General features: G+C 39.9%; 3 protein-coding genes across 5 annotated transcripts in view; 2 read left to right on the plus strand and 1 right to left on the minus strand.

Moving 5' to 3' along the window:
• Positions 1 to 1,679: 1,679 nt before the first annotated feature.
• On the plus strand, positions 1,680 to 4,257 carry LOC100699866 (L-rhamnose-binding lectin SML). Its single transcript, XM_025901777.1, has 9 exons — positions 1,680 to 2,010; positions 2,375 to 2,407; positions 2,488 to 2,550; positions 2,885 to 3,020; positions 3,124 to 3,233; positions 3,314 to 3,358; positions 3,458 to 3,590; positions 3,790 to 3,893; positions 4,034 to 4,257. Exons 1-9 carry the CDS (start codon positions 1,980 to 1,982, stop codon positions 4,054 to 4,056), a joined length of 678 nt encoding a protein of 225 aa, XP_025757562.1. The 5' UTR covers positions 1,680 to 1,979; the 3' UTR covers positions 4,057 to 4,257.
• Positions 4,258 to 4,541: 284 nt separating this feature from the next.
• lrrc47 (leucine rich repeat containing 47) lies at positions 4,542 to 9,396 on the minus strand. The gene is made up of 7 exons (XM_003455318.5): positions 8,779 to 9,396; positions 7,955 to 8,416; positions 7,743 to 7,859; positions 7,542 to 7,657; positions 6,990 to 7,092; positions 6,651 to 6,740; positions 4,542 to 5,030 (listed from the first exon to the last, which is right to left on the minus strand). The coding sequence occupies exons 1-7, from the start codon at positions 9,346 to 9,348 to the stop codon at positions 4,809 to 4,811; spliced, it is 1,680 nt and encodes a 559-aa protein (XP_003455366.1). The 5' UTR covers positions 9,349 to 9,396; the 3' UTR covers positions 4,542 to 4,808.
• A 371-nt stretch (positions 9,397 to 9,767) lies between these two features.
• cep104 (centrosomal protein 104) overlaps positions 9,768 to 20,682 on the plus strand; it is a 36,261-nt gene continuing 25,346 nt past the window's right edge. For 2 of the 3 annotated variants that reach the window (XM_003455345.5, XM_019349960.2), the window contains exons 1-7: positions 9,768 to 9,913; positions 14,553 to 14,679; positions 14,951 to 15,124; positions 15,461 to 15,599; positions 16,471 to 16,533; positions 18,371 to 18,447; positions 18,802 to 18,970. In XM_003455345.5, the coding sequence (XP_003455393.1) occupies positions 14,567 to 14,679; positions 14,951 to 15,124; positions 15,461 to 15,599; positions 16,471 to 16,533; positions 18,371 to 18,447; positions 18,802 to 18,970 (735 nt within the window). In that variant the 5' untranslated portion in view covers positions 9,768 to 9,913; positions 14,553 to 14,566. The remainder of the gene's footprint in view (positions 9,914 to 14,552; positions 14,680 to 14,950; positions 15,125 to 15,460; positions 15,600 to 16,470; positions 16,534 to 18,370; positions 18,448 to 18,801; positions 18,971 to 20,682) is intronic. The other variant, XM_005459875.3, reaches the window with a different exon arrangement.

Here is a 20,682-nt window from a genome sequence, read left to right on the forward strand (position 1 = left end):
TTTTGCAGTAGAGTCAAAGTAGAGCTCAAATTAAAATATATTTCTATCAGCTGCTCTTATTTGGCTCAGATTTCCAGAGTATTCAAAACCGTGATTGTTTGTGACACACAGCTCACAGCTTTGGACAATATTCGTTTTTTATTTAATATATAGGGCAGCGTGAAATGGCCTTAGAAACTGAACAGGTAGGCAGAAAAACGAAAACAGGACAGGAAAGAGCGCACTGTTTGCCAAAGGCCGGTTTTGCAATTAAATAAATGTATTTCCTTTCCAGATAAAAAATAGTTTTTGCCGATCCCGCTTGATAGACAGACATGCGCAGTAACGGCCTAACTTCTGCTTATGGAAAAGAAACACGAAAACCCGACTGTAAACGTTTATACACAATATAGTAGGTGTAGGTTATTTTTTCTCATGCATCATCACTGAATTCATTAATTTCAACAAATAAATATGATTGTGTAGGATTGCTTAAGGACTCCTGTGTCGGCACAATACCTGGAGAATACGTATAACTGTCAATGTATAACCTTAATTCAGATTTAGGTCACTTTATATTGAGTCCTAATCATAGATCCCTTGGTCTGTCATGTGCAGGGCTTTCAAACATAAGCCTCAAAGATTCCTGTCTGACAGATTGGATGGCACTGGAAAATGTGAAGGAGGGCAAAGACTACTATATGTATTTTTTTATAACTGCATTTTCATAAGTTTTATCAGCTTTTCCTCCTGGTAAGAACAAACTCCCACAAAACTACACAAAAGGACATTTTGTGTGAATTAATAAAAGATACCACAGCTTTTTATGTAATTTTCCACATTTTTTCATATTTGCTGACATGATTGTTTTCATTTGCTACATTTCTTTATCATGCAGAAAAATATAAACGCAATAAAAATTCTAGTAGTTATATGAAGTCAAATATGTTAAATTAACAGGATGTGCTGTGTTGTAACTAAGTAAAGTAAGCAAACATAATCTTTATTAATCCTATCAAATTACAGTATCACTTCCTGGTACAGTTTCGCTGCAGTAATTCAAGATGTGCGGTAAATCTGGGTCTTTAAGAAGGGCGAGACAGGAATACAGTAACAGGTGTTACTGCAGGAAGTTCACTAAAAAAATAAACTGTAACCACTCAAAGAGCTATCTGAAATTATTATGACTACTTAATGTCAAAGATGCTTCATCAGCAAATGCTGTTTCAAGTTGCAAACAGAAACAGACAAATTTGTCCTGACATATCCATCTGAGCAGGTGTGAGAAAATCAGAAAGTGTTCAAAGGCATAGATTAAAACGTGTAAATGGGAGTACTGGGACTAAAAACATGCTGTATATTTTGTTTGATTTAAAATCCACTTTAGTAGTGTAGAGAGGCAAAATGTGTCAGACAAATTATGGACCTAATTACAAAGCGCTTTTCTACTCTGAGCACTCAAATTGCTTTTTACAAGCGTCATTCACCTATTTACACATGTTATCCTGAAGTTCCAGCTCATTTACCTTTTACAAATTTACACAGCCACCTCTTAAAAACCTCAACTCTTGTGCAAACATATCACACAAAAAAAGTGTGTCACCAAGCCATAACCCTGAAATCTAACCACACCTGAAGGGGAATGGACACTCCTTACAGGAGACAACTGTAATACATATGTTGGGAACAGACTAATTTTCAAGAGTAATGAATGAGCCCTTTGTTGGGCTTGAAAACAAAAACCACTTTGATTTTGTGAAATTCTTACCATCATCATCATTGCAGTCCAAAGACAACAAGTCATTGTCCATTGCGTTTGATGCACTTGAACAACAATGCGAGTTGGTCACATGTTCACGTTTTTCACCAGGAGGTAAGAGCCAGTAGTTGTGCAAGGTCAAGCTCTTGTTCAATTCTTGACCCAGCAGGATAAATACCAGCGTAACCGTCCCAGCCACTATCAGTTCTACAAGCCTCTCGAGACTGGAGCTTCTACAACCATGCTCTGCTACAGACTCTGCACCACGCTGCGTGAGTATACAAGTGATAGACTGCCAGTGTGACTATTATGTGGGTTCATATCCAAATTAGGATGCATTGGAGGTAAATTTATCTATTTATTTTTAGATTTTAATCATTACAGAATAAACTACAGTGTTCGCTACCTATGGAGTAAAGAATGAGCGATGAATTGATTGATTTGAAACAGTTGTTACCAGTGTACAAACTTTACTTAATAAAATCTGCAGAAACTAATATTGTTGTTATGTCCTATATATTATCCAAAAATTATAAATAATGTATGCTTCTCTGTAATAATAGAGAAAGATTTCAAACTTTAAAAAGTGTCATTTTTACTTGTATAATAAAAATTGTCACTGATGTTTTTTTTCAGTGCTTGCAACAGCTTGTTTGCTCACATCATCAGGTAAATATCTGATAGTGCAGCATTTATTCTCTATATACAGTAGAAACCTTTAACTTAAACTTTCATATGTATTACTTTAGTTGTTTCCACGGAGACAGCAGTGACCTGCGATGATGGAATCAATGTCCAGCACTTAAGCTGTGGTATGTGTAAAATATCCAAGTCTGTGTGTCAGCATCCACAACAAACAGCACATCTAGATTTTTAAAGCATAAATATTTTTCATCAACCAGCATTGTAGTTTTGCACATTAAACATTAGCTTAAATAACCCTGAAAATGTTAAGGTTATAACATGATAAAGATGTCAGGTCAAAAATACTGCCTTAGTAATATTTTTTCCAGAAATGTGTTAAAAGCTCATTAAGCTGTGAAAAGTGCTTTGCAGTTTTGGCTGAGCATATATTCTTGGCTTAAGGACAAAGCATACAGTATAGTTGTACTCGGGTGCAAAAAGACATTCCTTGGTGTTTAACAGATAATGGAGTGATCAGAGTGCAGGCAGCACTGTACGGACGTAGAGACCGTGAGACCTGCAGTGAGGGCAGGCCTCAGAATCAGCTTGACAATACACAGTGCTCTCAAAGCGGCACCGTGGATATCCTTAAGACAAGGTATTATATTTTAGTGCTCACCTGCCAGTGAGTCTTCAGGTATTTTTCTATATATTCTATGTTATATACACTACATAGATAACACTCACTGTTAATCCTAAAGGTGTGATGGCAGGAAGGTGTGCGAGATAAACACAAATGTCGTTCGTACCTCGGATCCCTGCGTCGGCATCTTCAAATACCTGGAGACCAACTACACCTGCTTCCCAGCAAGTCAGTCACACGTCTGCATGAGTCTCCTAACCAGTCTGTGTGATGTGATTGATGTTTATTTTTGCTGGTTTTTTTGACAGTTCAAACAGTGGCCTGTGAGGGCTCTTTGGCACATTTGTACTGTGGTAAGATTACGTTTTTTTGGATTTGTGTTGGACCAATGCGACGAACCCTACAAATGAGCTACTTTTCATTCTGTGCCTCTTTCCTCTGCTTTGGCATAGATGTTGGGCAGGTAATATTTGTCTACGGAGCTTACTACGGACGCCTTGACAAGACCACCTGCTCTTACAGGCGGCCTGACTCTCAGATTCAAAATGTGTACTGCTCAAACCCCACTCCCAAAGTCGCTGAGAGGTGAGTGAGTGAAGCGTAAACAAGTTCCCTTGTTCACTTTGGAAGGAAATAAGACAAAGAATGAACCACGAAGGTGGAGGTTTTATATATGAAGATAAAAAAAAGAAAACAATTCTAGATGTTGCCCAGATTTAGTAATGTATTCCATGGGATCAGTGACTCAATGGCCCATTTCAGTCATGCCATTCTACGTTTACAGGTGTAACGGGAAAAACAGCTGTACTGTCAGCGCCAGCAACTCTGTCTTTGGAGACCCCTGCGGTGGCACGTACAAGTACCTGGAGGTGTCTTACGTTTGTGATTGTAAGTACCTGTTTGGCTGTTTGCACTGACAGAGCTAATCCAGCCATACAGAGTTTTTGTGTTGGGGTGTGGAGAAATGCAAGATACACACAGAATATGCCAACAATCTTACCACACCTTTGTTTTCCACTCTTTTGCAGATCCTGTCACCATCACTCCATAAACTTCTCTGATATTAGTTTCATGTCACAAGCATTTACTTCACTTTCACAAATATAAGATTAAAATTTCTGTCTCATTCAAATTTTAAATAAGACACTTTGTTAATCTTGTGGTTTCTCACTGGGAAACATATAATATTAGTCAACTCTGTTTGTACAATCTGCATAACACAATAAACATGGCAAATTTGCATACTATAAAAGCTTTGAGTCTTGTTTTATGTTGTGCTGCTGCACAGGAAATGATGCGGTTTATTTTTCCTGTTTGGGTTGAATTCAGCATGAGCAGCTGTAATCAAGAATGCCAATATCTACAATCAGAAATAAAGTTTATTAAAACCTACTTAGAAATTACTTACTTGTAAAGTTGTTTTTTTAAAGGAATTCTGAAAAAAGCCAATAAAATCTGCCGCTAATAAAAAGTGACCACATTTCCACATGAATGGCTATCTCCGTTTTAAAAATGATGCTACAGATGCACACCATGATCGCTGAATTTGCAAATGGATTTATTAAAGTAATTACCTACATATGGTTCAAAAAGCTTTACATGAATCAGCAACATGTATTAACAATGTCAGGGTTTTTCAAAATAAACCATTGCTCGACGTTGTTATTGTATATTTGAAGCACGTTTAAGTCAAAGTCATAAAAATGAGCCTCAATGCTCACACAGCCCCATCCTTTAAACTGTTAAAATAACTTCACGTAGCATGTGAATGAGTACAAACATGAGGTTTAATCCAATGCACTGTTACCAAATAATAGTCAGGTTGTTCATGTCGTTGGAGAGATCCGTCTTTGACGGGTACACCACCTTCAGGTTCCCGTCCTGGTCGACCGTTCGCACCTGCTGGATGATCAGCTGGCTGGAGGTCTCGCTGCTGTCAGCAGGCACTGGTGGGCCACCCCCTTCTCCGTCTGACCCCGCCTCTTCCTGATGCTCTGCTGTGAACTTGTTCAACTCTGCCATTTTCTGCAGAGAAACATGAACTGCCTGTTAAATGTGTGTATGCAATTCTTTCGATTGTTATTTTACCAAGAAGTCCCACAGAGATCACATCAGATCACCTCAAAAGTGTACACAAAACATCCCATAATGTAAAAGTGAAAAAGGTTGGATTTAAATTCTTTATAAAAAATAAAAACACATTGGTATTCACAGCCTTTGCCATGACACTCAAAATTGAGCTCAGGTGCATCCTGTTCTCACTGAGCGTCTGTCAGATGTTTCTACATCTGGAGTGAAGTCTACCTGTGGTTCAGCATGGTGGTGGCAGCATCAATACTGTGGGGATTTTCTTTGGTAGCAGGAACTGCACCTCGGGCTGGATCAACGGTTCATCTTCCAAAAGGACAACGACCAAGATAAAGTGATTCTGGGACAAGTCTGAATGTCCTTGAGGGGCCGACTGAACATCTCATTGAACCCTGATGGAGCTTGAGAGGTTTCCCAAAGAGTAATGAGAAAAACTATAGGTATGCTAAACTTGTAGCATCATACTCAGAAAGACTTGAAGCTGTAATTTCTGCCAAAGGTGCTTCAACAAAGTACTGAGAAGAGGCATGTATTCTTTTATACATGTTATATTTTTGTTTGTTTTTCTTTTACTTTCAAAAGATTTGCAATGACTTCAACCATTTTTTTCAATTTGCCATTTTTATATATTGTATGTAGAATTTTGAGAAAAATTAATTTGTCCATTTCAGAAAAAGGCTGTAAAGTGATCCACTGCATAACATAAGAACACACACAGAAAATTTCTCATTTACTAATTTTTTTTATAATGCCTTTAAATCAAATAATCAGCCTAAGCATGTAAAATTTCGATCCTTCTTCGACATGTGTAGTAAGAAAACGCCAATTATAAGGTGCAAATACTGTGTAATACTACAGCTGCTCCCCAGACACTCACACATAAAAGTAAAGGTGCTTCTTAATGTCACTGATCGTCTCTGTTTTCTTTGATTCATTCTACTCAAAAACCTCTTCTAGGAATTTAAAGCACTTCATGTCACAACACTGACTCCTTTTTGTATTTAAGCAATACTATAATTAAGAAAGTCTGGCTTTGTACACTGCTTACAGGTTGCAACACCTTTCTGAGCTCTCGTCTTCAAGTTTCTTCATTTCCTCCAAACTTTCTAACATTACAGCTCATGACAAGGTGCTAACGGCCTAGAAATACTACTCAGGAGAAAAAATGAGTGGATTTTGCAAACTGCAAAAAAACTGATTCTGTTAAACAGATTTCCTAAACCAGACATGTGTACCATCAGTACTGATTCAATCCCCATTTCGGCCTTACCGGTAGCATTAACCTCGCAGTATCAGTCTACTAAAAGGTTTTCCATTAACTACCAAGCACATTACCATGACTGAGGCTTTCACTTGCTCAAAAATATTCCCCTTAAATTTACTTAGAACCGAACCTTCAATGAGTTTCCTCTTGCTACCCTCAGGACACCGATTTTCCTTCAGGGCCTCTCTAACAAGTATTACAGTCAGAACTGTGCATCCTTGTCTCATGTTGTGATCCAGAGATAAATTATCATTCACTGAAGAAAAGGCAGGAAGACCTGTAAGTGCACTTACTACAATCAGAGCATCCATAACATCTTTACAGGTCTGCAGGCTGGTCGCACTCGTGACCTCCAAGAATAACTCTTTGGTCGTCTTCTTGATCTGTACGGTAAAGCTCATGTAATTATTTCTGTCAGATCACGAAAAGACACAAAAACAGCACAATGATGCACAGAACATCAGCTGATAAGCACCTCTGATGAGCTTTAATTCTGTCTTGTTAAATCAGGACAGAATGCAAGCTGACTTGTTATTTCTCTAAAAATCAAATCCATTGTATTTTGTAAAAGTAATGTAAATATTAATGTAAATGACTAATATAAGATAGGGAGAATATCCACATGTACACACCTTGGTTTTCTCACTGTTGGTGATTGGTGGGAATGAAATCACGTCACCTTCTGCATCTACTAGACATGGATAGAGTGGCTTTCCTTGCAGAAGCTGGAGGTATCTTTAAAAACAACACAAAAAGAACAAAAAACAGTTTGGCCTGGTGACAGAGAGACCAGAATAGGCGAGAGGTCTGTCTGCAATTAAAACCATTAACCTTGCAGAACTTAAAACTCATTTTTAGGTGTTCTGGTATTTATTTCTGAAACCTCAGCTGAAGTCTAAGCGCTGCCCCTGACTTTGTTAAATGGAACGATACTTAGTGCTCAAGGCCAAAATACTGAAACCAATTCTGTGGTCTGACACACCTCTACTGCCCTCATGTGTTTAAACACCATCTCGCACACCTCTAACTTAAACAGTTCCTTGGATTTTTGACATAAATTGTCTTTAGTACGTAAAATTGGTTCGGGCCTTCAACACAAAGGTTTTATGAGGCTGACTAATGGAGATCTTTGACCCAGTGTTAACAAAGCTTGTGCTGTGTGGAAATGAACATGCAGTACTGACTTGTGGAGGCCTGTAACGTTCTGCCTCTTCTTCTGCTTCCTCAGCTCTTCAGCCTCTAGATGAAGATGCCTTATAAGCTCGACGGCGGTCATCTCCTTCCGACCCAGCGCAACAATCTAATGGTGAATAAACATGTGAAATTAGGATGCTTTTTTATTTTTAAAGAGTGTTTAACAACCGATAGTTCTCTGCTATTCGTACCTTCAGCTGGGTAGGTTGTTTGACATCATACATAATGGGAGTTCTGAGCTGCTGGACATCATGAGTTGCAATGGTTGCTATGGTCCTCTTACCACACAAGTCATCGTGAAGTTTTGTCTGGAAAAACAAAAAGCCATTCTTTCTGGTCTCTATACCACATATTTGGGTATGTCAGATTAGAATTAATATCATAGTGAGGTTTTGGATCTTACCTGAGCCATCAGAAACCGTTTGAGAGCGTTCCCAGACTTTAGGTTCATACCTCTGACTATGCAGCACACCAGGTAGGGTCTCACATCTTTCACCTCTGCACTCACTTTGACTGTAAGTGCCGTGGGAGCATCTGAAACGTGGAGAACCCTCACAACCATCTTGTTCAGCTCTTCCACCTCGTCCTGCTCATCTGACGCCTTCTCCTTCTTCTTCCTCTGCTGCTGCCTTTTTTTCTTGTCTGTGCTGCGTCCTCCGTCAGCATCACCTTTATCTTCCCCCTGTCTGCCTCTTCCTTTTCCTCTCAGGTAATCAAGGATTGACTTGGTCTGGCACCCATTAACCATCTTCTCCAGACGCTTGTCATTCAGCTTGTTGCCTTTGAAGCTGATCTCCTTCAGCTTGGGGCAGTCACTCAGATCGGAGGGAATCTCTCTCAGCTTATTATTGGAGAGATCCAGGACCTGCAAAGACAGGCAGGGGGAAGACAAAACCAAGGGCAGAGTGTCACAGGAGTCTCACACTCTAAAAAAAGTACCCTGAAGTTTAAGTGTACATAATTTAAGCTTTTACTGCAACCAAGCAGGCACAAGCAGGTCCTCACATAGAGGACCTTATATTTACAAAGCATGTTTAAAACAGTGAGTTTATCCAGCATATAATATTAGCAAACAGTGAAAGCCATCTTAAACCATATGTTAAGCGCTTTACTGCCCTGGTGAACATGGCTCCTATTGAGGTGAACCGTGTGTCGAGTAAAATGAAATTAAGGCATGTTTACGCTTGTTGATTGGTGGAAAACAACATTTTTGTAAATGGAGTTCACCTTCAGAGCAGCTAGTTTGTGAATCTCTCCACTCAGCTCTTCGATTAAGTTGTCAGAGGCCACCACGGTGCTGAGCAGGTCCAGTTTCTCGGAGTAGAAGTCAGCAGGAAACCCGGTGACGCGATTCTTGGAGATGTTGATGGAGGAGAGCTTGGTGCACTGAGAGAGTCCCTCAGGCAGGACCTCCAGGCTGTTACAGCTCACATTGAGGGTGTTCAGCTCCCTTAACTGAGTGACCCCCTCTGGTAAGACTGTAAGGTTGTTGACTGACAGGTCTAGGACCTTTAGAGACTTGAGGTTGGCGATGACATTAGGGATGGATGCGAGCTTGTTTCTGCACAGGATGAGACTCTGGAGGTTTGTCAGATGCCGGATATCCTCGTGGATCTCTGTCAGACTGGGGCACTGGCTAACTTCCAGATAATTCAGTAGTGTCAGAGAGTAGATGGAGGAGTCGAGTCCCTCGTTTGAGGAAATTCTCTTATCAACAGCGGGCCCCTGTAAAACCAACTCACGCCTCTTCTCTGTCGCTGCTTTTTCTACTTCTGGCCATTTCTTCGTGTCATCCATGCTGCTAGATTGATGTAAGTGTGCTAAAGCTCACAACTTCCGTTTAACATTTTCAAACTAAGTGAATATCTTTTTTTTTTTTTTTTTAAAAAACGAAACTCTAGTAAATGTACCAAAATGTAGCTTTAAGAAATTAAGTGAAGACTGATTGTTTTAGTCTCTTTTGCATTTTATTGCCTTTGCTGTCGTCATGTTATTGTTAAGATAATTGAAAAACAAATCTTGAAGCTACTGCTACTTTATGCCTTTATTCTGAAGGTGAGATCAAACTTCCTTTATTATTGTTGCTGTATTATTGCTGTTCTGAAAACACAATACAAAACGTTTATGAATTTATTGAAAATCCTACCGTATCCAAATACGCACAAAAACATACAAGAGAACGTGCAAAAGACTAAATAAAAGGATAAACGTCCCCAGCCAATGCTGCTGATAAAACTACACTGACCACAATCCATTTAGACTACGACGTGTACGACTGCGCATGTCTGCAGTGGTTGTTGTCAGCGGTGGTTATGGAGATGACATGGGGCTTCGAGCTGTCAACATTGCGGTGATGTTTGTGGTAAGATACCTTTAAGATAAACGCAGGAACACGCTGTTTACACCAAAAATGTAGAAAAATGTTGTTGGACGCAAAGAAACATAGTCACCAGGAAATTTATCAGATTTCACAATCCCTTTAGAAAACATATACGTAAGACTACCTTAGTCAGCTACGGTATGTGGGCTGATAGTTAACGGTTAGCTTGTACCCATAAAGGGTTGTACTCATTGACTGTAGAAAACACTACGAGGTGAGATTAGTAAGGTAGCGAACTGCGCAGTGCTCAAAGTGGGAACATGGCGGTCTAACTACATATCTAAATCACCGTGGTAACTTGTGCTGAAAACACATCTTCGATAGGTCACTCACACACACTCTCTCTCTCTTTCTTCTCTCTGTCTCGCTCACACACACACATATGTATATACAGGGAGTGCAGAATTATTAGGCAAATGAGTATTTTGTCCACATCATCCTCTTCATGCATGTTGTCTTACTCCAAGCTGTATAGGCTCGAAAGCCTACTACCAATTAAGCATATTAGGTGATGTGCATCTCTGTAATGAGAAGGGGTGTGGTCTAATGACATCAACACCCTATATCAGGTGTGCATAATTATTAGGCTACTTCCTTTCCTTTGGCAAAATGGGTCAAAAGAAGGACTTGACAGGCTCAGAAAAGTCAAAAATAGTGAGATATCTTGCAGAGGGATGCAGCAGTCTTAAAATTGCAAAGCTTCTGAAGCGTGATCATCGAACAATCAAGCGTTTCATTCAAAATAGTCAACAGGGTGGCAAGAAGCGTGTGGAAAAACCAAGGCGCAAAATAACTGCCCATGAACTGAGAAAAGTCAAGCGTGCAGCTGCCAAGATGCCACTTGCCACCAGTTTGGCCATATTTCAGAGCTGCAACATCACTGGAGTGCCCAAAAGCACAAGGTGTGCAATACTCAGAGACATGGCCAAGGTAAGAAAGGCTGAAAGACGACCACCACTGAACAAGACACACAAGCTGAAACGTCAAGACTGGGCCAAGAAATATCTCAAGACTGATTTTTCTAAGGTTTTATGGACTGATGAAATGAGAGTGAGTCTTGATGGGCCAGATGGATGGGCCCGTGGCTGGATTGGTAAAGGGCAGAGAGCTCCAGTCCGACTCAGACGCCAGCAAGGTGGAGGTGGAGTACTGGTTTGGGCTGGTATCATCAAAGATGAGCTTGTGGGGCCTTTTCGGGTTGAGGATGGAGTCAAGCTCAACTCCCAGTCCTACTGCCAGTTTCTGGAAGACACCTTCTTCAAGCAGTGGTACAGGAAGAAGTCTGCATCCTTCAAGAAAAACATGATTTTCATGCAGGACAATGCTCCATCACACGCGTCCAAGTACTCCACAGCGTGGCTGGCAAGAAAGGGTATAAAAGAAGAAAAACTAATGACATGGCCTCCTTGTTCACCTGATCTGAACCCCATTGAGAACCTGTGGTCCATCATCAAATGTGAGATTTACAAGGAGGGAAAACAGTACACCTCTCTGAACAGTGTCTGGGAGGCTGTGGTTGCTGCTGCACGCAATGTTGATGGTGAACAGATCAAAACACTGACAGAATCCATGGATGGCAGGCTTTTGAGTGTCCTTGCAAAGAAAGGTGGCTATATTGGTCGCTGATTTGTTTTTGTTTTGTTTTTGAATGTCAGAAATGTATATTTGTGAATGTGGAGATGTTATATTGGTTTTACTGGTAAAAATAAATAATTGAAATGGGTATATATTTGTTTTTTGTTAAGTTGCCTAATAATTATGCACAGTAATAGTCACCTGCACACACAGATATCCCCCTAAAATAGCTAAAACTAAAAACTACTTCCAAAAACTACTTCCAAAAACATTCAGCTTTGATATTAATGAGTTTTTTGGGTTCATTGAGAACATGGTTGTTGTTCAATAATAAAATTATTCCTCAAAAATACAACTTGCCTAATAATTCTGCACTCCCTGTACAATCTGTTTAATTATAATTAATAATAACAACAACAATAATGATGATACTAATAATAATAATAATAATAATAATAATAATAATGATAATTATTATTATTATAGGAGACGTTTTATATGTCGTGCCTTACTATTATGAAGCAATCCCAGCTGTAAAGTTAACAGCAGTACAAACTGCGCATCACATTGTCACTGGAATTTGCATTTATTCATTTGATGATGCAGAAAATGTTTCAGGTGTATTTATGCCCAATTCTAGTTTGCTGCTAACCAATCTGCCAACTAAATAAAGCATGTTTCAGAGCTTTATTGTGCAGCCGTCATGTTAGAAATAAACTCGGCATTAAATAATAAGTGTAAATAAAAAATAACCGAAAACATTTTGCCTTTCTGTTAATATGCATTAGTCTTATTTGCAACAGTGTTGCGTTTTACTGTCCTATTTATATGTGCTTTATAGATTTTTATAACAGTTTTATCATTTGTACATTTTTGCTTGGTCTGATTGGAGTAGGCAGCACTCATAGGGATCATTTTGTGCAATAAGGAGGGTCACATGATGTGTGAAACACCCCTTATTATGTGAGTGTAACAGATGCTTAGCAATATTTCAAAGATTCTAGTCACAAATTTGTCAACTAAAAAATAAAAATGTAAAAAGATGTCTGTTTGGTTACTTTACCTTTCAACTATCTAAATCACCAGTAAGGTTTTTCTTTGATAATACAAAAATTGAAATGGAAACATAATACAAAGTGTTGGCCAAAATAGCTACCAGCTTAACCTTAGCCTAACCTGCCCACATGGTGAGCCACAAACATGACCTTATGAAGACAAATGAAAAGGTATTTACTGTCATTTTATATTGATAATCACTGAACGAATTCAAATAGATTGGTCATGGAGTTGCTGAGCAAATGCAGGACAATAAACATTTCAGTAAATAGCAGTTAAATAACTCAGCTCCCACAAAGCTGCAAACTAACAAGACACATAACAGGTTCCAACATGTTATCTGTTGATAAAGAGCTGTTTGCTGAGATACACAGCAGACGATCACTAGCACACCGAAATACACTGAACAAACAATAATCTAAGGCCCAATATGCTTGCACTTCAGCTACATTTTAAAACACCAGTCATCTGCAAGTCCTCTAAACCCAACACTGCATGTGTTTATATGCTGACACACCCGAAAGAATGAGACAGGACATCTGCTGACTAGATGATCATGTTATTTCCTGAAATAAAAAGCACTTCTTATCACAGCCTGCTGGGAAAGAAAAACAATACCATCCTCGCTGCTTGTTAATCTTGTGGCATGTTTGGATTTTCAGACTGATACACTACTCACAGCAGCACCCACTGCTTCTTCCCTTAAATCACGTCTGTCAGTTTTAAATTGAAGAAGTTAGGATACATGTAAGTTCAACAAATGCTTCAGCTGATGATAAATTATAAAAGATGAAGGCCATTTGCTTTTTTTATACAATCTACTGAAGTGTGCTATATTACACTGAGTAACTGTCTGTGTTAAGATGTGACATCACCAATTAACAGTCTTCTTCTTTCAGCTGCTACCTTTAGGGGATCATCTGTCTCCCTCTCATTCCTAGTATCCTCCTCTGTCACAAAAACCCTCTGCTTATCCTCCTTCACAAATTCCATGAACCTGTGGTTTTTCTCTTGTCCTCCTGCCTGACCACTCTGTCTTCAATATCCTTTGTCCAATTTATCCAGTATCCCTCCTCATATGTCCAAACCATTCCATGATTGCCAATCTGACTGTCTCCAAATCACTCAAGCCAAGCTGTCCCTCTGATGTACTCACTCTTAATCCTGTCCATTCTGCTCACTCCCGGTGAAAATGTTAGCGTCTTCAAATCTGCCACCTCCAGCTCAGCCTTCTGTCTTTTTGTTAGTGCTGTCTTCCAATCGTACATCATAGCAGGTTCAACTACAATTTTGTTAATCCTCCCTTTCGCTCTAGCTGCTGTCCCTCAGTCAAATCCTGACACTCCTCTGCCTGCACTCTCTTCTCTCCAGTACATTCCTCCACATCTTCTGGCTCTCTTCTACCTGCTCTCTATTTATACTACAGATCAGTATCTGCAAACATCATAGCCCACAGAAACTCCTGCCTGACCTCATCTGTCAATCCAAACAACGCCAGAACTGTTCTTTCTGTTATAACTAACATCCAACCTGTGGGGCAAACACACTGACAACATTCAACATAACCCCTTTGATTTTCAGTTTTGATCAAGGTGATCGTGGTGTTAAGGGAAAAGTGTTCCCTTCTGATTTAAGTCACAAAAACAAATATATATGAGCCCGGTCAATGGGCTTTTTTATTTTAAATGTATTCAAATATTTTTAATTTGCATAATTTGTATTGTTTTCTGAAATCTGTAAAACGGAGAGTGTAAACAAGCTTCACCAGCTAACATGAAAACCAGTTAACCCCTACCCCACCTAAACTCATTCCAGGCAGCATGAAGGGGTTTTCTGCGCCACTCACGAAATGTGTCCATGCTGCTTGCAGGATACTTTGGAGAGCTTGGAACCTATCCCAGTTGCACGGGCAAAAGGCAGGCAGACACACCCAGGTGTAGGGCATATATGTATGTATGATAACACTTCATTTTTTTGTTTGTTTTATCAGTGTCCAACAGAGGGATGCCCAGGAAGATAGGATTCACTGTGGTTAGCTCTTCCAGTCATGAGGACAACTTTAGTGCTAAGGAGCTCATGGTGCATGCACCTACCGTCAACGGCTGGAGATCCAGCAGGTACAAAAAAAAAAAAATACCATAAAGGTTAAAACTTTTTTCTGGCAAGTTTATTGATCAGAATAAAGACATAAGACACGTTTACTTCATCTGTAAGATGGAAAATTTCAACACTGGTCGTTATCAGAATGTAGTCAAGAGGAAATTTCCTGTAAAATTGAAGACCAGCATCTAGTACTCAAAGGCTGTACCCCTTGTCATTTTTCTTGTGACTTCTAAGTTTTTTTACTTTTCAACTTAAAGAAACATGTGTTGATCACTTTTACTGCAGGCTGTGCTCCTACCCTCAGCACATCACGCTCCAGCTGGTTGAAAGAAGTAGGGTAAGGAAGCTGCAGCTACTGGCTCATCAGTACATGATCCCAACCAAAGTTGAGTTCTATATTGGTGACACTCCTCCTGAAACAAGCTCTCCAGGGTTCCCTGGGCAGCTTCGCAGACTTGGGTGAGACTGCAGACTTTGCCAGGCTTAATTTTCACACCCTTTTGTTGGACGTTAGGTTGATATGAATCAATTCATTTGGGATAATTTTTTTTATTAACCTAACATACCAGAAACAGGATAGATGCAGGCTTGCTCTGTGATTCGGTCTTATTCTGCAGACTAGCTGTTCACTCCTATTGAGCATATAGAATTACCACACTGAGACGTGCACTATCTAGATAGCATATAATCACCAAACTGAAATTTAGTAATCATTTCAACTCTTGTAAATGTCATTTACATCAATATCTTAGCAGGAATTTTGACCCAGACTAACAAAACTTTACTTTCACACAGATATGTGTCTTTGTCAGACAATGAGAAGACAGGCTTCAAAGCTCGGGAACTGAAGTCAGTCTATGTGGATGCCATTGGAACATATCTGAGAATAACCTTCCACAGAAACTATGGCAACCGTTACAATCACTATAATCAGGTACTCTGTTACATGGTAACAATGCACTGTGGCCACTGAGTTATTTAAGGGTAGTCTGGTCTGAGAAGGTTAAGGTTTGTATTTTTGATGAATTCTGCTTAGTTATGCACTCTAGAGAATTAATTTGCTGTTATCATGTTGTCAGTTCTATTCTATATTTCACAAGCTTTATGTGCATTTACATTAGTGGAGAAGAGCCTGATTGAATCCTTTTGTTTTCTTCTTATGCTATCCCCAAAAAGCCTGTTTTCTAAAAAATCTATAGAATTTACATTATTATAATGATTTTATTTACCTTGAACTCCTACAGCTCTCCTTCGATATTTATTGAACTTTGAACTGCTTGTGTCATTAAAAACAGGAAATATGGGGTGTTATATGTTGGGTTCATTTTTCTTATGAGGGAAGACGAATAAACGCAAAGTTTTGAAAGTTTATTAGTAATCGTTCAAAGGTTCAAGTAATTTTACATGGCGCCATGGATGTGTCCTTCAGCCATCGGACAAAGAAAAGGGTGCCACTCCCACACAGCAGAATTTATGGGCATATTTTCCTCTAGGTTTGGGTCAGCCTTAACCCGACACCTTAAAGTTTCTGTGCCTTGCTGTGTCATCACAGGACACATCCTATCAGAACCCCCACACATTCCTAACGGAGGGTGGTTCTTCTCTGTGTTTGGGTCTGTTGGTGTCTGTGTAAATAATAACTATCTGAAGTTTTGCACCTTTAACTGTAATTAGATGGGTCCTCTATTTGCTTCACACTTACTTATCATTTATTACATTTATTGATTTTTGTTTTGAATTATTTCCTTTACTTTTTGAGTTACTTTAGTTCGCTCACCATCGTCATCTTCTTTTAATGATTTCAGGTTGGTTTGGTTGCCATTAATGTTCTGGGAGATGCTTTGGATGGCAATGCTTTTAACACAATAGTAAGTGAGCTCTCTCCTCATATATCACCCTTCACTTAAGTTTATCCCCACAGCAGTAGGTGGCGATGTTGTGCTGTGATTCAGTCACAGTCACTCAGAGAAGGATTCATTTCTTATCATGCGTCCACGTACACTGAACCAACCACAGCTATGAACATGTCTGTCAAACAGAACTGGTCAGGTATTCCTCACATGTTGTTTGCATTCATTTATCATTCACAGAATTTCATTAAACAATAAACTGGGTTTGAAAGCTTCAGTTTTTACCTCTTTTTATTGTTTTAATCTGTGCAGACTTACTTATATTTACTTAATTTAATAAACATCAACTAAATATAATTGGATTGGAGTTGTTGAGTCACTTTATCTTCAAATGAAGTATTTTATGTTGCTATTGTGCTATGAGATTATATGGGGTGGATGCACCCGTGTTTACCTAAGTGGTCTGTGTGTGTGTGTGTGTGTGTTTATGCGTAGGTGTGTATGTGTGTATATATGTGTCAGGCATCTAGTAATGAGACACAAAGGGAGGGCAGTATGTAATCAAACAGGAGGCCTTTAGTTAGTCAGTGTAATCAGATAGTCCTGCAGATGGACAGCTCCTGGAGGAGTGAGAGCACCTTAAAACACACACACACACACAAACAGACATGGAAAAACATGGACACACTGTCGCACAGATTCCAGTGAACAAGCTTTGCATTGTTGGTCCACTAATCCGACTCTGAGCACTTCCATCACAGCAGTGATCTTGCCTAGAGGGTCGGCAAGATCTTGTTCTCCTATATCTGCCTCATGGGTGGAAGTTATGGAAGGGACACTGTGGTGTGAATACGGAGAAAAAGCTTAACTTTTGGCTGCTTTAAATTGTTAGCAATCCAATTTGTGAAAAGGAAAAAAAATCACAGCAGCTCATCAACTACAATGACCAGTCTAATGACAACTTCTTTAACTTTAACCTTTGAAACTCACCGTTGCCATTTTTCTGTTAATTTTTTTAGAATGGACATTTTAAAAGAAATCACTGTCTGTGGACACAGCTCACAGAGCAATCCACAAGTGCAAGTTAAAGTTTTGTTATGCAAAGAAGGAGCCATACGTGAACATGATCTAGAAACGCTGCCATCATCTCGGGTTGTAGAGCAGTGTATGCTCTGATCCAGATGACATGTTTTTCAGGGAATGCCTTGCGTATTTCAGCAAGACTATGATACAGAGAAATGCTGTCACAAGAGCATGTCTCTCTACTAAAAGTCTGTCTACAATCCAAATAAAACATTTGGTGCCCTACAAAACCAAAAATATGGCAAAAATGATCTCTATTCTAAACATAAATCATGCAAAGACTATGAAAAATGTATAATGACACATAAAAACACACTTTTTCTATTGCGGTAGTTTTTCTTATTGACAGCATAAGAGCAACATGGTAAGACTGACACTGGTATGACTGTTCTTACGCATTACTGTGAAGGAACAATATTCCGAGAAAAAGTCTGTCTTCTTTGAGCAAGAATGCCATCAGTGGTAATGTTTTGTGTAATGCCTTGCTTAGTATTCAAGGTAAGAGCAGTGTTTGCTGCTAGTCTACATATGGCCATAGCCTTGAGGGCGATGATAACGTTTGCATGTGTTGTGTGTTTGAGTGAGTTAATGTTCTTATCTTAATACCATTGTAAGATCCAGGTGGTTGCTGGTGCAGTCCTTTTGTTTGATCAACACGTTTTAAAGAGGCAGAGCGATCATTAGTTTTAGGATAAGCCAGTGGGATTAAAAGTCATGTCTTCCTCAACCCAGTACGCACGTGTGTGTAATTTGTCCATCTGTTTACCCCCAGCCAAGCAGAGAGCAGCTGATTGAACACTACCTCAACAGTACCCAGCTGGAGGCTGCCTTGGAGTCGACCTTCATGGGGTGAGGCTAAGTCATTGAACCCTCGTTTCTTTTTCTTGTGACAATAACATTGTGTAACAAAGCCATTTAGTCTGGAAGACAACCAATCAGGAACTGAAGGTCACGTGCATTGGTAGATGATGCAGGTGGTGGCCAGTACAGGGAAAAAACACTTTTTGAAATATATGTTTTTTTAATATGCACCCCCAAGGGATGTTTCACCTAGAGGTGAAGCATCCCTTGGGGGCTGGTGAAGAATTGCACAATTAACAGATAACACGCTGAAATGATCTCGGCTTCAATAAGATAGGTGTGTCAAGCCATATAATTAGTTTCTCCAATGTTTGTTGTCTGTCTGTCCTGTTTTCACCCCAGCAAATGTGAGTCCATTTCCCCCTTGGACGATCTGGCCTTTGATATGTACCAGGACCCCGAAGTTGCCCACATCATTCGTCTCCTGGACCAAAAGAAACAAGAGATGGTCCGGCAAGAGAAATATGAGGAAGCCAAGAATTTAAAGCAGGCTATTGCTGACCTTCAAAAGGTACTGTAGCTGCTAGGCATTAGATCATGGTACTAATAAATAGGTACTGTAGAGTGAGCTATGGCATTCGAATAGTAGTGTAAATTTGGGCAATATACCTTTGTTGTACCACACACATATAGTATATGAAGAGACAGATGTAAAGACGGACAAGCAAATATATGCCAAATACCCCGCCGTACTTCATGCATCTATTTCCAACAACAGGCTTTCCCAGAAAATGCAAACAACTGTATTGCTGGAATTTAGTTTAATTGTGGACTCACTTGCACCACTTTTTTCACAGATATCTAGATTTATTTCACTACTGTTTGTAACAGGAGTTGTTAAACATTGTTCAGATTCCTGTTGCAGACGTCCTTTGTCTAAAACGTTACCATGCAGACCATGAATTCTTAATAAGCTCGACAGCTGCAGTGAGGGAGTGAGGGAGAACTTGGATATTTTCTCTCCCACCTCCAACCGCAAGCCATTCTGTAACTGGATAACATACACACCCATTCAGACACCTTGTTAGCATGGCATAAAAGCATCATTGACAAAGTGGTTGCCAAGGTAGTCATCCTGTAAATCCCTTGTCATCACACCCTCAGGATGTCAGAGAGTTGTTTATGATGTCACATGATATCTGACAAACACGGGGACATACAAGACGAAGACAAGAGAAGGTTTTGGCTTGTTGTATTTCTTTCACGTTGGACAGTCAAATTATCCACTGCTCAAAAAAATTAAAGAAATGCTGAGAAAACACATCAGATCTCTATGGGAAAAAATCACGTGGGATATCTAAACTGACATGGAGTGGGTAACGTGCTGGGGATGAATGGAGGCCACATTTTTTGATGGGAATGAAAATTATCAACATACAGAGGACTGAATTCAAAGACACCCCAAAAATCAAACTGAAAAAACATGTGGCGGGCTAGTCCAAATTTCATTGCAGCTGCTCTAAATGGTACTCAATAGGTTGTATGGTCCCCACCTGCTTGCATGTAGGCCTGACAACATCAGGGCATACTCCTGAGAACTCCTCTCAGAACCGACCAGGGCATCACTGAGCTTCTGCACAGCCTTCAGTGCAACCTGGTGGCATTGGATGGACCAAAATATAATGTTACAGAGGTGTTCTATTGGATTTAGGTCAGACAAGTCAATGCTATCAATTCCTTCATCCTACAGGAACATCCTGCATGGTCTCACCACATGACACTAGGCGTTATTGTACTGCAGGTCGAACCGAGGACCCAATCCCGATACCTAATGGCAGTCAGGGTGCCGTTGTCTAGCCTGTAGAAGGCTGTGAGTCCCTCCATGGATATGCCTCCCCAGATGGTCACTGATCTACTAACAAACCACTCATGTTGAACGATGCTCTCTAAGGCTTCTCTCAGGCCACCTTCATCAAGTTTGTTTCTGATTGTTTGGTCAGAGACATTTACACCAGTGGCCTGCTGGAGGTTATTTTTTACTGCTCTGGTAGTGCTCATCCTGTTCCTCCTTACACAAAGGAGCAGATGTTAGTCATGCTGATGGGTTAAGGACCTTCTACAGTCCCGCCCAGCTCTTTCTCCTGTAATCTCCAGACTGCTTCTGAGACCGTGCTGGGAGACACAGCAAACAAATGCCACATGTTGCTGTGCCATCCCGGAGGAGTTGGACTACCTGTGCAACATAGGGTCATCAAAAATAGGGTCCAAGTATTTCCTCATGCT

This window comes from Oreochromis niloticus, linkage group LG20, assembly GCF_001858045.2.
Source record: "Oreochromis niloticus isolate F11D_XX linkage group LG20, O_niloticus_UMD_NMBU, whole genome shotgun sequence".
NCBI classification, from domain to species: Eukaryota; Metazoa; Chordata; class Actinopteri; order Cichliformes; family Cichlidae; genus Oreochromis; species Oreochromis niloticus.

Excerpts from the sequence above, each read along its gene's own strand:
- LOC100699866 (XM_025901777.1), top strand. The coding sequence starts at position 1,980 with ATGCTCTGCTACAGACTCTGCACCACGCTGC. Across the intron at positions 2,011-2,374 it reads CAGACTCTGCACCACGCTGC|TGCTTGCAACAGCTTGTTTG; the intron begins GTGAGTATACAA and ends GTTTTTTTTCAG. Across the intron at positions 3,591-3,789 it reads ACTCCCAAAGTCGCTGAGAG|GTGTAACGGGAAAAACAGCT; the intron begins GTGAGTGAGTGA and ends CTACGTTTACAG.
- lrrc47 (XM_003455318.5), bottom strand. The coding sequence starts at position 9,348 with ATGGATGACACGAAGAAATGGCCAGAAGTAGAAAAAGCAGCGACAGAG. Across the intron at positions 8,417-8,778 it reads ACAAACTAGCTGCTCTGAAG|GTCCTGGATCTCTCCAATAA; the intron begins GTGAACTCCATT and ends CTGTCTTTGCAG. Across the intron at positions 7,093-7,541 it reads AACGTTACAGGCCTCCACAA|ATACCTCCAGCTTCTGCAAG; the intron begins GTCAGTACTGCA and ends TTGTTTTTAAAG.